This window comes from Barbus barbus (assembly GCF_936440315.1).
Source record: "Barbus barbus genome assembly, chromosome: 25".
Lineage (NCBI taxonomy): Eukaryota > Metazoa > Chordata > Actinopteri > Cypriniformes > Cyprinidae > Barbus > Barbus barbus.
The window spans coordinates 16,718,011-16,735,183 of record NC_136753.1 but is presented as its reverse complement, the minus strand read 5'-3'; the positions used below and the strand labels follow the sequence as shown (position 1 = coordinate 16,735,183).

Here is a 17,173-nt window from a genome sequence, read left to right as displayed (position 1 = left end):
AAAATAAAGGGCATGGAGAAATCAAGAGTTTGGAAACCACCAGCGACGCCAGCAACTAACAACTACCTGATCATAAAAATCATAAAAGCTGTGAAAATTAACCCTAAAAGACGTATCTGTAAAATCACCAACAACTTCCAGAAAGCTGGGGTGATGCTCTGACAATCTACTGTCCTCAGGAGACTTAGATTGCCCAAGTCAATCTCCAGATTTAAATCCGATTGAACATGAATTTCACCAGCTGGAGAGGACAGTAAAGACAGAAACTCCCAAAAACAAACAACAATTGGAATGGGCTGCATTAAAGGCTGGGAAAAGTATTTCAAAGGATGAGACCAAGAGTCTGGTGATGTCTATGGGTCACAGACTCACTGCTGTGATTGTGTGCAAGGGATCTGCAACTAAATAATAGCTTTTAATCTTTTATATCTGCCTTATGTTCAACTGTCCCAATACTTATGCTCACATCAATGAGTGGGATGAACTCTAAAAGTGCTGATCTTCTTAGCTGGTAAAACATGTATGTGTTGAAACGGCTAATAATAAAATGTGACATTCTGTAGTTTTGTCTCATATTCATCTTTTAATCATATTTGCAAATGTCTTGACTCCACAGGCAACAGAGCAATCTGGTCTTTACTGTTCCAATATGTATGGAGGGCACTGTATATATATATATATATATATATATATATATATATATATATATATATATTATATTATATATTATACTTATCTTTATTTTTATTTTTTATATAAAAATAAAATTAACATTTAATTTATTAAATTATTAATAATTAATTTGATTAATTATTAGTAATTTTATATTTAAATTAAATTATTTTAATTTAAATGAAATAATTTTTTAATTAATAATTTATTTCATCGAATAATTTATTAATATTTTTATTAATAATTATTAATTCAAGACATAATTTTAAATTATTTATTATTAATTTAATATCTATTAAATAATTTATATAAATAATTTTATTAATAATTATTTAGAATTTAATTGAAACATAATTATTTTATTTTATATTATTTTATTACATTATTTTAAATTATTTATTAATAATTTAATAAAGTAATAATTAATTAATTTAATGTTATTCTTAATTACTTCAATTAATTTTAGAATTGAATTTAAAACATAGTTTTGTTTTTGAGATTGATGAGAATGAGGTCATGTCATTAATGCTTCATTATTGAATTTGCCTCAGGTGTTACCGAATGGTCTACAGTCCACTCCTCTAAATCTAGCAGTGAGCTGGAGGTGTGAGCCCACCAGTACCGATCTGAGAATAGACTACAAGTACAATGGTGGTGCCATGACCACTCCTGTCGCCCTCAACAATGTTCAATTCCTCATCCCTGTGGACGGAGGCGTCAGCAAACTGCAGGCTGTGCTTCCCCCAGCTGCCTGGTGAGAAATGAACTAGATTCTTCTATTAATGGACTACCAGCCTACAAAAATCAGACTGTCATTGTGAAAATGAAGCATTATGATTGCATTTTAGTTTGAGAGTTTGAAAACTGATACTATGAATAGTACGAGCATTTTGACAGATCAACAACTTTCTTTCTAGGTAATATAATATTTTTTTTATTGCTATCTTTATAGGAATGCCGAACAGCAGAGAATCTTATGGAAGATTCCAGATATTTCTCAGAAGTCTGAGAATGGAGGTCAGATTCATGGTTCATTCTTGTGTGTATATATACACGTAATATCTGAATTTTCAGATGCCATTACTCCATCTTCAGCGTGACATGATCCTTCAGAAATCATTCTGATATTTTTGAATTTTTCAGGATTCTTCAATGAATATACATTTCAAAAGGACAGCATTTATTTGAAACAAAAATATTTTGACATTGTAAATGCCTTTACTGACAATTTTGGTGAAATGAATACGTCCTTGCTGAATTGTTGTAGTAATAGTAAAAGTATTTATTTCTTTAAAAAAATATATGTGACCCTGGAGCACAAAATCAGTCATAAGTAGCACGGGTCTGTTTGTAAGCAATAATACATTGTATGGGTCAAAATGTTCTATTTTTCTTTTATGCCAAAAATCATGAGGATATTAAGTAAAGATCATGTTCCATGAAGATATTTTGTAAGTTTCCATAAATGCGATTTTCTCAATATTTTGGTGTTTTTGCAACCTCAGATTCCAGATTTTCAAATAGTTGTTTTTCAGCCAAATATGGTCCTATCCTAACAAACCATACATCAATGGAAAGCTTATTTATTCAGCTTTCAGACAGTGAAGACGTACCCTTATGACTGGTTTTGTGGTCTTGGCTCCAAACTTTTGAACGGTCTAAACTATCTATAATAATTAGTAATAAATGAATTGCTTCTCTTTATTTCATCCACCCTTTTTTCTATATCTTCAGGTGTTGGATCTCTGCTGGCCCGTTTCCAGCTAACAGAGGGTCCCAGTAAACCCGCTCCGGTGGCAGTGCAGTTCACCAGTGAGGGCAGCACTCTGTCAGGCTGTGACATTGAGCTGGTTGGCCTTGGATATCGTTTTTCCCTCATCAAGAAGAGGTTTGCAGCAGGTCAGTAATGCAAGCGACATCTGTTTTGATCAGTAATGGCCTAGAAATCTTAGTTACGCTGCAATTATTCAAAACATAAAATTGTATTTGTGCTTTTATCATAGGAAAATACATGGCAGACAACTAAACAACACCATGCAAGTCTGCATATTTTGGACCAATTCTGAATATTTAAAACACAGGACATGACCCCTACCTGACCTTATGATAAACCTTTGTATATGTATAATACAGGTGGACCTCACGCACACTCCAGCAGTATTATATGAGTTGCATTATAAAATGTGGACCGTTTTAGGGTGTACTTCTTATATTTGTGAACTGTATTCACTTTGCAACATCTGTATTACGGCAGTCAAACGGCCTGGGTTTGTTGGTAAGGTTTAGCCTCTATTTCTGTCCGACGTGTTATTGGCTGTGCCTACTGAACCTGAAATCTCTGTATCCTTCTCTAAAAGTGATACTGAACATGTGATGTTTTTATTACTCTATGCATTCAGTTTGTCAAAAGTATCACATTTTCGAACAAGGTAGCAAATTAGTACGGTCTAAAAGAGAAATGAGCCTGTGCCACAAGATGGCGCTATACTGTTGCATGTAGTATGAGGGCTGCATCAGATTTTGGTGTCGCTCAAGCTTATTTAAAAAAGCGTATTCAGGAATATCTCATTTTAATTTACACAGTGCAGTCAGGTTCATTAATTGGACAACGATAGAAATGATATTTTGTCAAATCTGTTTTTAGACAGCCACAGCTTGAAAAATAAGACTCCTGCTTGCAGAAAAGTCATTTTAAATTGATAATATACATCTCGAAGGCCGTTTGGTGTTTTCTTGTATTGTTAAATAGCCTTTCTGTTGTTCCTGAAGGAACAGTGTTAGACATCAGAGTAGCCTACATCATTCTATTTTTATTTATTCATGATTTGTTGTATAAAAAAAACACGAAACAAGTTACACTGTATATGAATAGACTTTGAATGGTATCATAATTTAGGATCCTTGAAGTTTTGGACTTTTTGTTATCTGTGTAGTTGTAGCTGTGTACAGTATAATGCTGAGGTATAATTTTTCAATTTATTTCAGATATAATTTTTTTAACTCGAGTGCAACAGAAAATTTATGCTATATATATATATATATATATGGGTCGGGGTGACATTTAAAAGAGAAAACGAAACAGGATACTGTATCTACCTAGATGCGTCACGCTTAATGTTATTACAGTGTTATGTATAGCAGCACTATTAGTTCAACATGGATTGTCAGCTTTTGGACATTGTAAATTCTTTTATCATTCACGCAGATGTGTTTGTATCCAGCCTCTCCCCCACAGCACATATTATTGAGTGTCCTGAGCATGAGCCCCTGCGCTTCAGAACATCTTTATTTTGCAAATGGTAACGGTCTCTGTGAGATGACGAGGTTCTTGAGTGGTTAAATGACCAAATCGCTTTTTCTTTTCTTTTCGTTTGTACGTGTATCTCCCAAATTGTCCTTTAAGAGAAAATAAGCTGCATATTTTTAAATGTTTAAACCTATGAATAAAGTGAAAAATATTGTTTCTTGTGAAAAAAAAAAAAAAAAAAAAAGGAAAAGGAAAAAAAAACACTGTGCTACTGTTTAACTTCCCAGATGCTCTGATGTTCAATGTCAAGAACAAACATTTTGGTTACATATTTGAGTGTCTGATGTAGACGTCGTGATGATTTGGAGAAGAATATACTGGTGCTTTGGGATTCATAGGTTTCCATCCACATTTAATAACGTTAAGGATGAGCGTCGCCATCCATTAACACTGCATTGCATATTTCCTGAGCACGGTAACTAAAGGGTTTTTTTTATTGCACTGAGTTAAATCGAAGAACAATTTGGAATCTGTCAGCTGAAAGGAAAAAAAAAACTAAATCCTATTAATTTCATTCTGTGTAGTGCTTAATCAGTATGTCTACATGGTCTAAAGTGAAACGTCACTCAGATGCTCAAAAGAAATGAGAAAACTCACGTCAGTTTAGATGTAAGTGGAGCTGTGTGTGAATGTTGAATTGCATTTGTGTGTGTGTGTAAGAGGGAGAGTTTGTGTGTGTGCTTGTACGAGTGTGTGTGTGTGTGTCTGGTAATTGTAAATCATCTCTTCCCAGCAACATGTGCAAGCTGTGTTTGTACAAAAAATGTTAACAAAGATCTGAGATACTGAGATTACTTTGCTCTTTCCAAAACAATAAAACATATAAGCCTGATTAGTGGATGTATTGTGTTATGTTTAAAATGTATCAATTAATATTATTGTAAAACATTAATGTGCATCTGTATTATGTAATACTATTATTTAATTAATCATTGAATATAGAATGTTGTAATGTAATTAGATATTATTACTCAGTTTGGTCCAAATTGGTTTAACAGCATTTATGGGGGGAAATAAACACCTCTGATGCATATGCAATAAAGTTTATTGACAAAGTTTGCAAAATACAAGTTAGAATTAAACACTTTAAATGCATGATCACTGCTGTGCACATCATTATGCAGTTTCACTGCTGTTGAGACTTGATATTTAACCTCTTTCATGGTGCATCTTAGAGTATAAGTGTAGCAGAATGATCTAATCCCAAATTAGACATGCTTTTTATGTAAATTAGCATCATCTACTGGCAAATTAAGCTGTTAAATTAATTACAACTGACTGTACACATAGAGGACACTTGAGAAGTGTTCAAATTCATTTGGACTCGATGTGGAAGAAAACATGGGGAGACAAATGGGGAAACACAGGTTCATTTCTCAGCAGAGCAACGTGAGGTCACTTTTCTTGCAGCCAAACTGACAACAAATACTATTCACGTCTCGCCTGGCCAGGTTAGATCCCAGACTCTTGTTAAGATCTTCAGCACTGCTTAGATCTCCATTAAATAACCCTGTGCAATGACAAACACAAATTACAAAGTTAACGTTTGTACTAATATTTTAAAGTCTATAACATTTCTAATCAGGTCTGAAGGGATGTGATGGCAGGAGAAAATGACAGGAGTTTTCCTGCTTTAACTCAACTTGTGTCAGTCTAATGGGAATGTAATATCACCAGATGTTGTTTATCTGTTGACTGGAGGAGACTTGATCTCACTGATATAATTAAAGCAGTGCTCTGTTAAATATCATCAGACTTGAAGGGTAATAAAGAGTAAGAGATGCACAGATATTTATACAATCATAGGTTATTGGCAAAAACTTTTGTTTCATAGCAACTTATAGAACAGTGTTTAGTGAAAAAATATAAATGTCAAATAAACAGTGAAAACAAATACAGAAAAAAACATTAGTTTGTCATGCTTGTTCAAACTACAATGCTTTTTCTCATTGTTTTATAGTTTATTTTCTGTTTATATATATATATATATATATGGTGTATTATAATATTTATTTATATATTATTCAGTATTTTTAAATACTTTCCATCTTTCTTTTTTTATATATTTGCAAATTTTTAAAATTGTTTTAAACTTAATTCTTTCCAATTTTTAAACTAAAAAATTAATTAACAGTACTTCTAGAGGATGACAGGGCTGTTGGCAGAATAAATAATATATTATTAATAAAATATACTCGCATGCACATACAACAATAATTATTTTAGAACAAATAACACATCAGAAAATTCTACTGATTGCATTCATATTATTAAAATAGATAACTACAATTAATTTGCTATAGAAAGAGGTTTAATGTAATACATTTTAAAATGGTAAAAAAGACTCATACACTGACACCAGTATGCAAGACACATTATGATGTTTTCATAATTAGCATGAATTTCTGCTATAGTAAACTCACCTTCCATATCCTGCGGACTGCTGAACCTCCTCCACCTGGAGCCGCCACATGTGTAGACGACGGCACGGATGAACTCTCGGCCGCACAGCTTGACTGTCTTCACGTCAGCCTGCACGTCTGACACGCTACACACAGCCCACAGCAGCAGAACGGGCAGCAGCAGAGCAGGACAGTGAAAAGCTCTCATAGTGGCTTCAGTGAGCGCGGCTCCTCCTGTTCTGCCCTTACGTTTTGCTTCTGTCTCTCTAAGATCCTCTCTATCTTCTGCCAACCTCTCTCAAGTCTGGCGAACGTCTGATTAGCCCATGAGACGCGACCCCAATTTATGGCGGCATGTTGGACGGCTCACGCTGGACCGTTCCATCCTGTCCAAACCCCACCCAACACTTACTCGATCCCCTCAAGCTTTTTACAGTCTATGCCCTCAAGTCAAACAACTTTGATCGGAAAACAAAGGCCAGCAGGTATTTAGGTGCTTTACTGCCCCAATCTGGAATGAAATTACATCCTTAGGGACAAGCTGTTGTCTCTTAACATCTCCAGTTTAATGGTCTCATTGCAGTGATTTTCTCCTAAATGAATGGATAATCTAGTCACATAAAGACCAACGCTGCTCCCAGAGCAAAACAGATGTCCACTATCTGCTGATGTGACTATCAAATTCTGTTCCCTTAAACCTAGTTGGTTTATGAGAAAAAGTAGTGCAAATGAGTAATATGACTATAATCCCAGCCATTATGATTTTATGGCTGATGTGCACCATGAGATGATTAACAGTATGATCTCTACTGGCAAAATAACAAAAGTCTGTGGTCAATACAAGGGACCATAATAAAGGAAGAATATTAAGGAAAAAAATCATCAAAAACTAATGTAATTGGTATCAAACTATTACATTATATTTGCTTCAAAATATAGAAAGAAAGAGAAAATTAGTTTGTTTCCTGGATTCAATTGCAATTTCATTAACAGACATTTGGTATATTATATAATAATATATGAGATTTTGTGTTGAAGGACATTCATGGTACATTAAGCTATCATAATCTTACAAGTAAAAGCTGACATAAATATTGCTTTGATTATTACATTATATATCAAATGTCTGTTAATTAAATTTTAGAAAGCATAGTAAATGTTGGATTTACTATGTTTAAAAAAATAAAATCAGTTCATTTTATGCTATATTAAATTAAAAATGACTGCAAAAGCTAGTGAAGGTAATATAATATAATATAAGCTGCAAGCGAGAGTTGACATTCAGAAACATTGTTTTGATTATTATATTATCCATCAAACCGCTAGGGTTATGGGAATGCTGGAGCCTATCCTAGCGTCTCAGGCCAAAGGCAGGGAAATACTAATATATACTATAATATAATATCAACTTGTCCTTCAACACAAAAACTCATTTGGGAAACTGTTTTAAAATGCATAAATGACCATATGCCATAAGGATTAAAAGTCCCATATAGATTAGTAAACAAGCAGGATCCATTTCCTGTCATAATGTCACAGCTGTTCTTTTTAAAAGCTCTCTTATATCAGCTGAGTTACATCTTCGCTAAATTGTTTGATTTGTACTAAAAAGCTCAGATGATAGATTTTTCAGGGATGTAAGAGAGAAAAACAGTTCAGTAATGAGTCATTTCTAAAAGTGTGATGTGGTCCTCATGTTGTAAATAAGCTGTAATGTGTGGCAGCCAAGTGGTAATAAAACTGTCTGTCCATTACTATAGAACAAACACTTACATTCTGTCTGTGGTTCCCACGAAAAAAAAAACAATATCGTATGACAATACAGTATAGTATGGAAGCCCAGTTCCGCCACTGAATAAAAATAAAAAAGGTAATTGCAACTTTTTATCTCACAATTCTGACTTTTTTTCTCAGAAGTGTGTGATATAAACTCACAATTGCGAGTTAAAAAGTCATAATTGTGAGATATGAACTTGCGATTCTGAGAAATAGTCAGAATTGCGTGATATAAACTCGCAATTGCGAGACATAGAGTCACAATTCAGAGAAATAAAGTCAGAACTGCGAGATATAAACTTTTTTTCTCAGAATTGCGAGTGTATATCTCGCAATTCTGATTTTATAACACACAATTGCGAGTTTATATCATGCAATTCTGACTTTATAACTCACAATTGCGAGTTTATATCATGCAATTCTGACTTTATAACTCACAATTGCGAGTTTATATCATGCAATTCTGACTTTATAACTCACAATTGCGAGTTTATATCTCACAATTCTGAGAACAAAAAAGTCGCAATAACCTTTTTTTTAAATTCAGTGGCAGAAACGGGCTTCCATAGTATAGTACTTTATGACTGAAAAAAAAAATATTTACCAATCAATGCCAAAAATGCTTTCAAAATAGATTGTTTGAAATACAAGCCTGCTATCTCCAAATTCTTTGGTTTCTTTTTTTTTTACAATATATATTTGATACTTTTTGTATGTTGTTATACTACCCATAATGATGACCAAAGGCTTAACAAATACATTCACCTAATCAAAATTATAAATAATTCATCATACCATAATTTAGTTATAATTTAGGTTTTTAGACATTTACCCAAAAAGATAGCTCATTGTTTTGTAAGACTGTATTTATTCCTACAAAGAAGCGCAAACAGGTAGTGTGCTGCAATCCCATTGTTATGTAAAATGGAGTCACTCAGTCTGCCAGAGAATATAAATTATGATGATGGAGTGGTAAAGACAAACAGCCTGACCCTCCTATGCATCTCTGTCAGTCTTTCCTAATGTGTGTTGACTGGACAGTGTGGTCCGAATTACATCCTCCAAAGCCTCCACCTACACAAGAGATAGAAATGATTTTGACATTTGAGTAAATGGGTTACTTCGAGTATGGCACAGATCGAACATCATGGAAATGAACAGCTAAGGCCTGACCTGTGTGCTGTCTCCAGCAGGGAGGTTCTTCAGCTTGTACACAGTGACCTGCCCCTCACTGTCCCCCACCAGAACACAGTCTGTCTCAGGGGTGAACAGCAGAGCCGTCGGATTCGCTCCCGGACTGGTCACGCTCACAATCGTCGGGTCCAGACTGTTAAACAAAATGGAGTGCACTGTAAATTGCTGGACAGAAAGACTGAGCACCAAAAATTATGTTAAAATTATTATTCAAAACTATAAATGATATTGAATAGAACGCAAGATTTTACCTGCTGACTCGCAGGTCCCAGATCTCCACCTTGCCCTCACGGACAGCTCCAAAGACAGTAGCACAGTGTGGGGACCACATGATATCAAACACAACCTTCTGACCAGAGGTGAAACACAGCACGGGGTTCGAAAGGTCCTGCCTCCACAGATAAATAGTCCAGTCTGAAGAACAGCTTAGGAAAACGTCTGGACAGAATGGTGACCATGAAACCTTATATACCGGACCCTAGGGAAAGGTGCAGAGCGAATAGGAAAAAGTAAGTGTAAATGTTTAAAGATATATGAAGAAGGACTCCATTTTGCAACAATAAGCATATACGGCACTTTAAAAATGAGACTATCATTTCTACATACTGTGTGGGCTTTGTAAGTTTCCAAGAATTGTTCGTTATATGAATAAGAGCACTTGTGTATATGACCTTCCTCTGTTCCAGCCAGGTAGATTTTTGAATCCTGTAAAGTAACAGCATGAGCTAATAAGTCTCTTTCGCAGCTTTCTGATATTATGAGTGCATATGTGAGATGTACTACTGTTTTCAAGGTAGGCCTCACATTAGGATGGAAATCGAAACACAGCCCCGGAGCCAGGGATAAGATCTTCGGGTTCCACCGCTGGTTGTTGACTATCATGTTAGGCGACTTTAGTTTCATCAGATCTAACTCAGACAAATTACAAATTAGGCAACACATGGCTCAAACATTCAGATATTAGCCTATTTCAACTCAAATAAATTAAATGTTTGCCTACAAAACCACCACTGGCTCTGCACCTCTTTACCTAAATTCAGTACTTCAGACTTATGTGCACCCTAGAGACTTGTGTTCTGCAAGTGAACGTCGCTTTACTGTGCCATCCCAAAGAGAAACAAAATCACTTTCACTGACTTTTTCATTAACTATTACCTTCTGGTAGAATGACCTGCCCAACTCAGAGTCCTTAGCCATCTTCAAGAATCGGCTAAAAACACGTCTTCCATCTCTATTTGACCCTCTAACTCTAGCACTCTCTATTCTACTTCTATTCTTAAAACAAAATACTAACACTAGGTTTTCTAGTCTTTTTGTATTCTATCTGTTATATTTTTCTTTATTATACAATTAACAAAAGCAAAAAAGGCCTCTAACACTAGATTGCTCTATATCGGTTTTCTTTTTATTTATTACAGTATATAATAAAAAAAAAAAACTTGCTACATGTACTGCGTTAAGCTAACTGAGATTTGTTATAGCACTTGCATATCATTGCTCTTTTGTTGATTTTGATTGCTTCCATTGCCCTCATTTGTAAGTCGCTTTGGATAAAAGCATCTGCTAAATGACTAAATGTAAATGTAAATGTATTTACAAATAAATTTACACTCGCCAAGCTCAGAATCAGAGTAAAAATCAGTGTTGGCAGGTATAAAACAGTGTTATTCGCCAGGAGGCTGGTAACTTTTTTGTTGTTAATTCTAAGTAAGCCTGAAAACGGCATATGGTTTAGTCTGATTATGTAATCAGATGTGCCGCATGTTTCTTTTCATGTCTTCTTTCTATTCTTTTCATGGAACAGTATTTTCATTGTCTATGAGTCACTCGAATTCACAGTAAATGCTACTCCAAAATAAAAGCTCTATGATTTATGATAGATAGATAGATAGATAGATAGATAGATAGATAGATAGATAGATAGATAGATAGATAGATAGATAGATAGATAGATAGATAATGTAATACAAAGAAAATAAAGAAATTAATAATTAATTAGTACATTTGTAATTAAATTTAATCCTGAATTTCTTTTTTTTATGTATTATTTTCTTTATATTATTTATTTATTTTAAATGTATTTATTCATGCATTTATTTACTTTTTATATTTATTTATTCCCACATGTATTTATTTCCAGATTTAATTATTAATTTATTTCTATTTACTTTTCCATGTGCAAAATGAGGGAGGCGGTCGTTGTGGAGCTCCAGCGAAACACTGGTCGAGAACTCACGCAGAAGCATCAGATTCAATTTAGCGCTAGACATCGAAGTTTGCTAAAGGATGTAAAAATAAATAAATAAATGAATGAATAAAATAAATGAAAGAATAAGTCAATAAAAGTTAAAAAGAATAAAAATAAATGTAAAATTAAGTGCATAAAATAATACATAAAGGAAAAAATATATAATTTTTTAAAATTAAATTAATATGTAAAAGGATTGTCTTATATAATATAATAATTTATCATTTATAATAATTAATTGAATTACAAATTAAATATATTTGTGTCATCAAGTCATTTATTTCTTTACTTATTTTCCTATTATTACATTTATTTATTTATCTATACATTTATTTTATTTTTAATTTCTGCAGGTTTGATCCTCCATAAGATTTGAACACAAAGTAAAAATAACCATAAATATGAGCATTGCAATTGTACTTTTGATATATAAAAAATTATAATATTAGCAATAATAATAATACCAATAAATAATGCACAAACCATTTCATGGTCTGTAAAAATGGGCAGTAAATTTTCTCAAGTTACCAGTGGCAAAATATTAGTTTTACCCCTGTATGTACAGTATTAAGGAGTAGTCACATCTGCATGTGAACTTTTCTGCCCTTATGCAAAACTCCCAATCACACAGATTTCTATTAAAATGACTGGATTCTGGATTATGAAATGTAAAGGTGTTTTTGTGTTCTTGTTTTGTGTTAGATTGCAAAATGGAAAAATAAGAAGGCGATTAAATTATTATTATTTTTTTCCATTTGAACATACCAACACATTCCAGGCCTTTACAGTGGATCCATTTGCTGATTCTTCCATCACCTGATACAGAGACGAGCATCTCCCCTTTATCCTCTCCAGCCAGACCTGTGTCATGATCAACCCATCTGAGCTGCCACACCGGACATGCGTGCATGTTGACGCAGTCACTGTTAGAAGATGGCATAGCATTGTGTAAACAAACAGTGACCCGATATTGCGTTGACTTCACTACTGTCAAATTCAGATTCAGTAGCATTACAAGCACTAAAAAATAAAGGTAAGATCTGTGGCAGGTTATATAAAAAGCTTCAACTAGTCTTACAAGTTAGTCATCTCATTTTTCATCATCATTTTTTTAAAGTCTGTTACATAAATCTACATAAATATGTAGATTGGTCTAATTTGAATACAAAAAATGAGAGGCATAACCCCTTGACTAAATGCTAGTTGGTCATATTAGATCTTAAGAGACTTAACAAAGTGGCTAAGTCTTTGTTATATTTCTGAATTTGTTCAAAAATACAGTTTTGATATGCATACACTCCATATAGGCACCATATGACTTTCAGGTTATATAGATCAGCGATTCTCAGCTGGTTTTAATTATGTATCTATGTATGTATGCTTGTGTGTGTATGTGTGTTATTGCCCTGAACGTCAGCGGAGACCAGGACAACTAGATGAGCCCCAGAGACTGTTCCCCAGTGAAGACCCTGTCTCCTGGTCATCGGGAAAAGACCACAGGAACCAGATGAGTCCTTTGCACAATCTGACTCTACTGCAGCCTAGATTTAAACTGCTGATTTTGTCTGGCCAGAGGAGAATGACACTATTTCAACACACTATTTCCCTGTCTAAATACTGTAAAACTGATATAAAGCCACCCAGCTTTATATAAAGCTGATGTAAAGCTGCTTTGACACAATTTTCATTGTTAAAAGTGCTATACAAATAATAGTGACTTGACTTGACTATTGATTTTTGACTATTGATCAAGTGTCAACATAGTACCAAAATTGTTTATTATGAAAAAGTAAACAAAAATTACTATTAGAAATTATGATGAACTCCATAGCAAATGCAATATGCTAAATTATCAAACAAATTACAGCGTTTGATTGAATGTATGATCTTTGAAGTCTATAGTTTTGGATGTTTTTTGGGTCGCAAATCACCAGTTGAGAACCACTGATACAGAGAAACCTATTGTAACTAAGTTCTAACCTGTAACTTCCTGTTTCTGATCAAAAGAAGGAATGCTCACAGCCCCACCTGCTGTCAATGATGGGTGTCTGTTCTGCGGTCTGCACATTATAGATGGCAATGGTGCCATCATACATTCCTACTGCCAACTGATTGGCATTACAAGCTGAGAAATCCAGTGCAGTGACTCCACTCTCACAATGAAAGATTCGGTCAGGCCACTGAAACATATGAACAAAGAATATTCACAGAAACACAAGATGATAAATGCATAAATGTAAATGTAAATGATATGACATGCTAAGGCATACAAACAGGAAAAAAATACAGTGGCTTTTGCATTCCCTCATATTACTTTTGGGGCCACTGTAGATGAACAATATATTTAAATGAACAACTCTTGAGGCATCTGTACAAATAAAATACTTAATAAACACTGTTGCACTGGCTAAATCTGATATTTATCTTTGTTCTAAAGTGTGCAGAATACCGTGGGGTTCTTCAAAGACCAGCAGCACACAAGTCCAGGTTTCTGATCTTTGAAATCAAGCTGTCCATATCCCACAGCAAGAAGATCCTGCAGGGAATCACATGTTGTTCAGCGAAGATTAAAAAAAAAAAAAAATGAACAAAAAGATTGTGAATTAAATGTGCTGGTAAGATGGATAGTACTGGGTTTTTCTTGTTCCAGGTCATACTGCTAACATTTCGTCCCTTGGTGAGTTCACACTTGAAGACCCAGAGATGCTCAAGGAATGGGCTGAGGGAGTTTTTAGACTGCTCTGTCCAGCTTTCCTCCTCTATTTGTGTCTGCACACAGTCTGGGTCTGTTCAACATAGCAGTATACACATTCTAGCAAATAGCAAATGTTCATACCAAAATATTTAAATTCAGTGACAAAAGACTACTGCTTCATTTAACTCCTGATCTTTTTTCATATCTAAGATGCTATACAAAAGACATCACCCTCTATTACAGGCAGCTGTCTGTATGCGGCAAGCTTGGGCTGGAAGACATTGGCCAGAACCACTCTTTCCATCACGGCCAGATCCTGCTTGAATTTGTCTGACTGTAAGATCAGCTCAAGGTCTGGCTCTTCCTCCACCGGAAGCACACAAGTCATCTTTTCAAGATGAGCGCTTGCGCGACTGACTGAATTAAAAGGATAAAAATGTATGTATTTTTAATTTGAAATAACTGAACTGCTTGTTTTAAAGAGCCAAATATGAAACAAAAAGAACAGGAAAGAAGAATGTATTATCGGCATACATATATATAAAATGTGGTATTATAATAATACATAAGATTTTTTTAACATCCACAGTACCGTAACCTATCATGAGCTATCATAATTTAACCTGTCAGTGTTGATGTCTTTTTCATTTGTTTAGCTTCTCCCGAATGACAGATAAATTTGTACCATAATAGCACACAGTATGACTGGATGCACAAGCTGTTTATTTTCTTATCCTACTATGCATAATTATATGATTATATATCCACCAGTTGGGAACCATTACTCTAACATTTAATTACCTGTACTGCTGGTGCTAAACACAGACATGCTCTGGGTCTGGTCAGGACCACTAGGGTTCAGGAGGTGACTCATTGAAGAGGAGACTGGGACAGTCGCCTTATTTCCTTCAGCAGACACCACAGTGTTTTCACTGACATGACCTTTATTGCAGAATGAATCATACATGTCCCAGGTGGTGGACATGACAGCTGGGCAGAGACGTTAAAAATCACATTTAAATAATGAAGTCCCTTTTATTTTAAGGGCAGATTATACAGTATATATACTTTGTATTGACATTTTACCTTTGTCTACCATTGTAATGCTATCACTTTGGACCTCCTTTGTCTTTGGTGCATCATTGAATGTTTGCATTGATCGCTCCACATACATATCATTGCCCTGTCTGTTTTTGCACAGTTCCGTGTATGCGTTGTTTCTTTCCCTTTTAAAACGCAAAAACAAAAAACAGCCAGATTAGTACAGTACCATGGACAAAGTGACTGAGTGTGTTTAGCTAGTCAAAAGAAATACTAATAAATTGAATGTCCGACAAGTCAAATGTCATTCTAGTTCACAGAGTTGACTAAATCTTATTACTGGGTAAAATGATAATAAATGTGACTCACTTGACTGCTTCAGCGTCCTCTGAATCTACTGACACAGACACTCCAGGAATGTCCAGCATCCAGATGGTCTCCGTCTCAGTCAGGTAAGAATCCACCACCCTGTCCATTATGTCCTCCCTGACCTGCTCTTTCACCTCCTCTCTTCGAGCCTGAATATCTGTATGGAGCAAAAACACAAACATTTAGTGGAATATCAGAATGCTACACTTGGGAAACTTGATGAGGAAACATGGCAAATAAAAATATGAATGGAAATAAAAACCTGAAAGACTGCTGGACAAGTCTGGTTTCACTAACAAGTCTTTAGTTTCATCAGTCACTGATTCTGTTGTCTGGCTTGTTCTGGATGCTGAAACGCTCCCGAAAAAAGACCTGACATGACAGCAGAGATCACGTTTTTGTTACTATAGCAGCAAAAGTGGGATAGTTCTGTGTGGCACAGATTTATGTTCACTCCAAGTGCTGCAAAGAAATTATATTTTGACATTTCCCCTCAATTACTTTGTAAATGGTCCAGTTAAGCTTGCGTTGGTGGTCTGGAAGGCTACCGAGGGAAAGTCTGTCATGGTAGTCCATGACGTATCATGTGCAGGGAATATTTTTCCTTGTTTAGGTTGTGAAACCCCAGGATCTGGATTATATAATGGGTGAGGAGTGACGTCCTGCCCATGTTCATCAAACACCTGGCAAAGTAAGTACAAAAATGAATGTGATACTCTTAGAAATTCTTTTTTTTTTTTTTTTATCACAAAAAAATTAATATAGGGAATACAGTACCACATACATATTCATAATAAAACACCCATTACCTGTACAGTGTTTTTTGGTGTTTGGGCCAAGCTCTTGTCCAGAACTTTACTGTCACTTGCTGAGCTAAAGCTCTTTCCACTAATTGAAGGGTTGATGGTCTTTGTTATGCTTTGATTCACACGAAATACTCCAGAAGATACATTCAGTGTTTTGGATGACCTGGAAGAAAGAAAACCTGCTTTAGCCAATAAGGCAGAGACGTAAACAAACCAATTCAAGCCAAAATAATAGATCGTAAAGAACTAAATATGCGGTTTAAAAATAGTTTTAGTAGTAGAATAGCATTTTTATTTTATACTGCCAGGCTGAAAAAAACTCATATACATAAAATCCGTATGTACTGGTGACATGCTGACTGGCAGACTCAACCACAATTAATAATAAAGTGTTTTAGTTGCTCTTTTGTTATGTATGAACTTACTTGGCGACTTTCAGGGCGGTTCTCTTCTGTTTAACTGTTGTGTTAGACATGTTTCACACTTTTAAAAGCGAAAAATAATACAGAAGCGGTTAGCTTAATGGTTTGAAGTTACATGCAGGACAACAAACCCGTGCTGACTGAGGCTTCTTGTTTGAAATTTCCATAGAAACAGACTCCTCCTACTAGAACATTACAGTGCGCTTTTCTACTTCCATGCAGCAGGCGGCGGTGTGGTGCA

The 17,173-nt window shown here is 34.8% G+C and overlaps 3 protein-coding genes across 3 annotated transcripts in view; 1 reads left to right on the top strand and 2 right to left on the bottom strand.

Moving 5' to 3' along the window:
• LOC306844795 (SH3-containing GRB2-like protein 3-interacting protein 1) overlaps positions 1 to 4,804 on the top strand; it is a gene marked incomplete at its 5' end in the record, with an annotated part of 34,669 nt that extends 29,865 nt beyond the window's left edge. The window contains 4 exons of the mRNA XM_079377170.1: positions 1,224 to 1,426; positions 1,625 to 1,689; positions 2,407 to 2,571; positions 2,676 to 4,804. Coding sequence (XP_079233296.1) covers positions 1,224 to 1,426; positions 1,625 to 1,689; positions 2,407 to 2,571; positions 2,676 to 2,698 — 456 coding nt within the window. The 3' untranslated portion in view covers positions 2,699 to 4,804. The remainder of the gene's footprint in view (positions 1 to 1,223; positions 1,427 to 1,624; positions 1,690 to 2,406; positions 2,572 to 2,675) is intronic.
• A 551-nt stretch (positions 4,805 to 5,355) lies between these two features.
• On the bottom strand, positions 5,356 to 6,589 carry LOC306844633 (relaxin-3-like; the record flags this gene model as incomplete). Its single annotated transcript, XM_079376905.1, has 2 exons — positions 5,356 to 5,489; positions 6,403 to 6,589. 2 exons carry the CDS (start codon positions 6,587 to 6,589, stop codon positions 5,356 to 5,358), a joined length of 321 nt encoding a protein of 106 aa, XP_079233031.1.
• A 2,423-nt stretch (positions 6,590 to 9,012) lies between these two features.
• On the bottom strand, positions 9,013 to 17,103 carry dnai4 (dynein axonemal intermediate chain 4). Its single transcript, XM_079377489.1, has 17 exons — positions 16,936 to 17,103; positions 16,514 to 16,673; positions 16,206 to 16,387; positions 15,967 to 16,076; positions 15,705 to 15,861; positions 15,381 to 15,520; positions 15,096 to 15,284; positions 14,526 to 14,711; positions 14,231 to 14,385; positions 14,049 to 14,135; positions 13,628 to 13,779; positions 12,365 to 12,522; positions 10,156 to 10,259; positions 9,958 to 10,056; positions 9,603 to 9,829; positions 9,331 to 9,484; positions 9,013 to 9,231 (listed from the first exon to the last, which is right to left on the bottom strand). The coding sequence occupies exons 1-17, from the start codon at positions 16,983 to 16,985 to the stop codon at positions 9,154 to 9,156; spliced, it is 2,388 nt and encodes a 795-aa protein (XP_079233615.1). The 5' UTR covers positions 16,986 to 17,103; the 3' UTR covers positions 9,013 to 9,153.
• Positions 17,104 to 17,173: the final 70 nt, after the last annotated feature.

What these genes read in the sequence shown, in the direction of transcription:
- dnai4 (XM_079377489.1), bottom strand. Translation starts at nt 16,985, where the DNA reads ATGTCTAACACAACAGTTAAACAGAAGAGAACCGCCCTGAAAGTCGCC. An exon ending in CTTGTCCAGCAGTCTTTCAG is followed by an intron (nt 15,862 to 15,966) that starts GTTTTTATTTCC and finishes TGCTCCATACAG; the next exon opens with ATATTCAGGCTCGAAGAGAG. An exon ending in GTTTCGATTTCCATCCTAAT is followed by an intron (nt 10,057 to 10,155) that starts GTGAGGCCTACC and finishes GTTACTTTACAG; the next exon opens with GATTCAAAAATCTACCTGGC.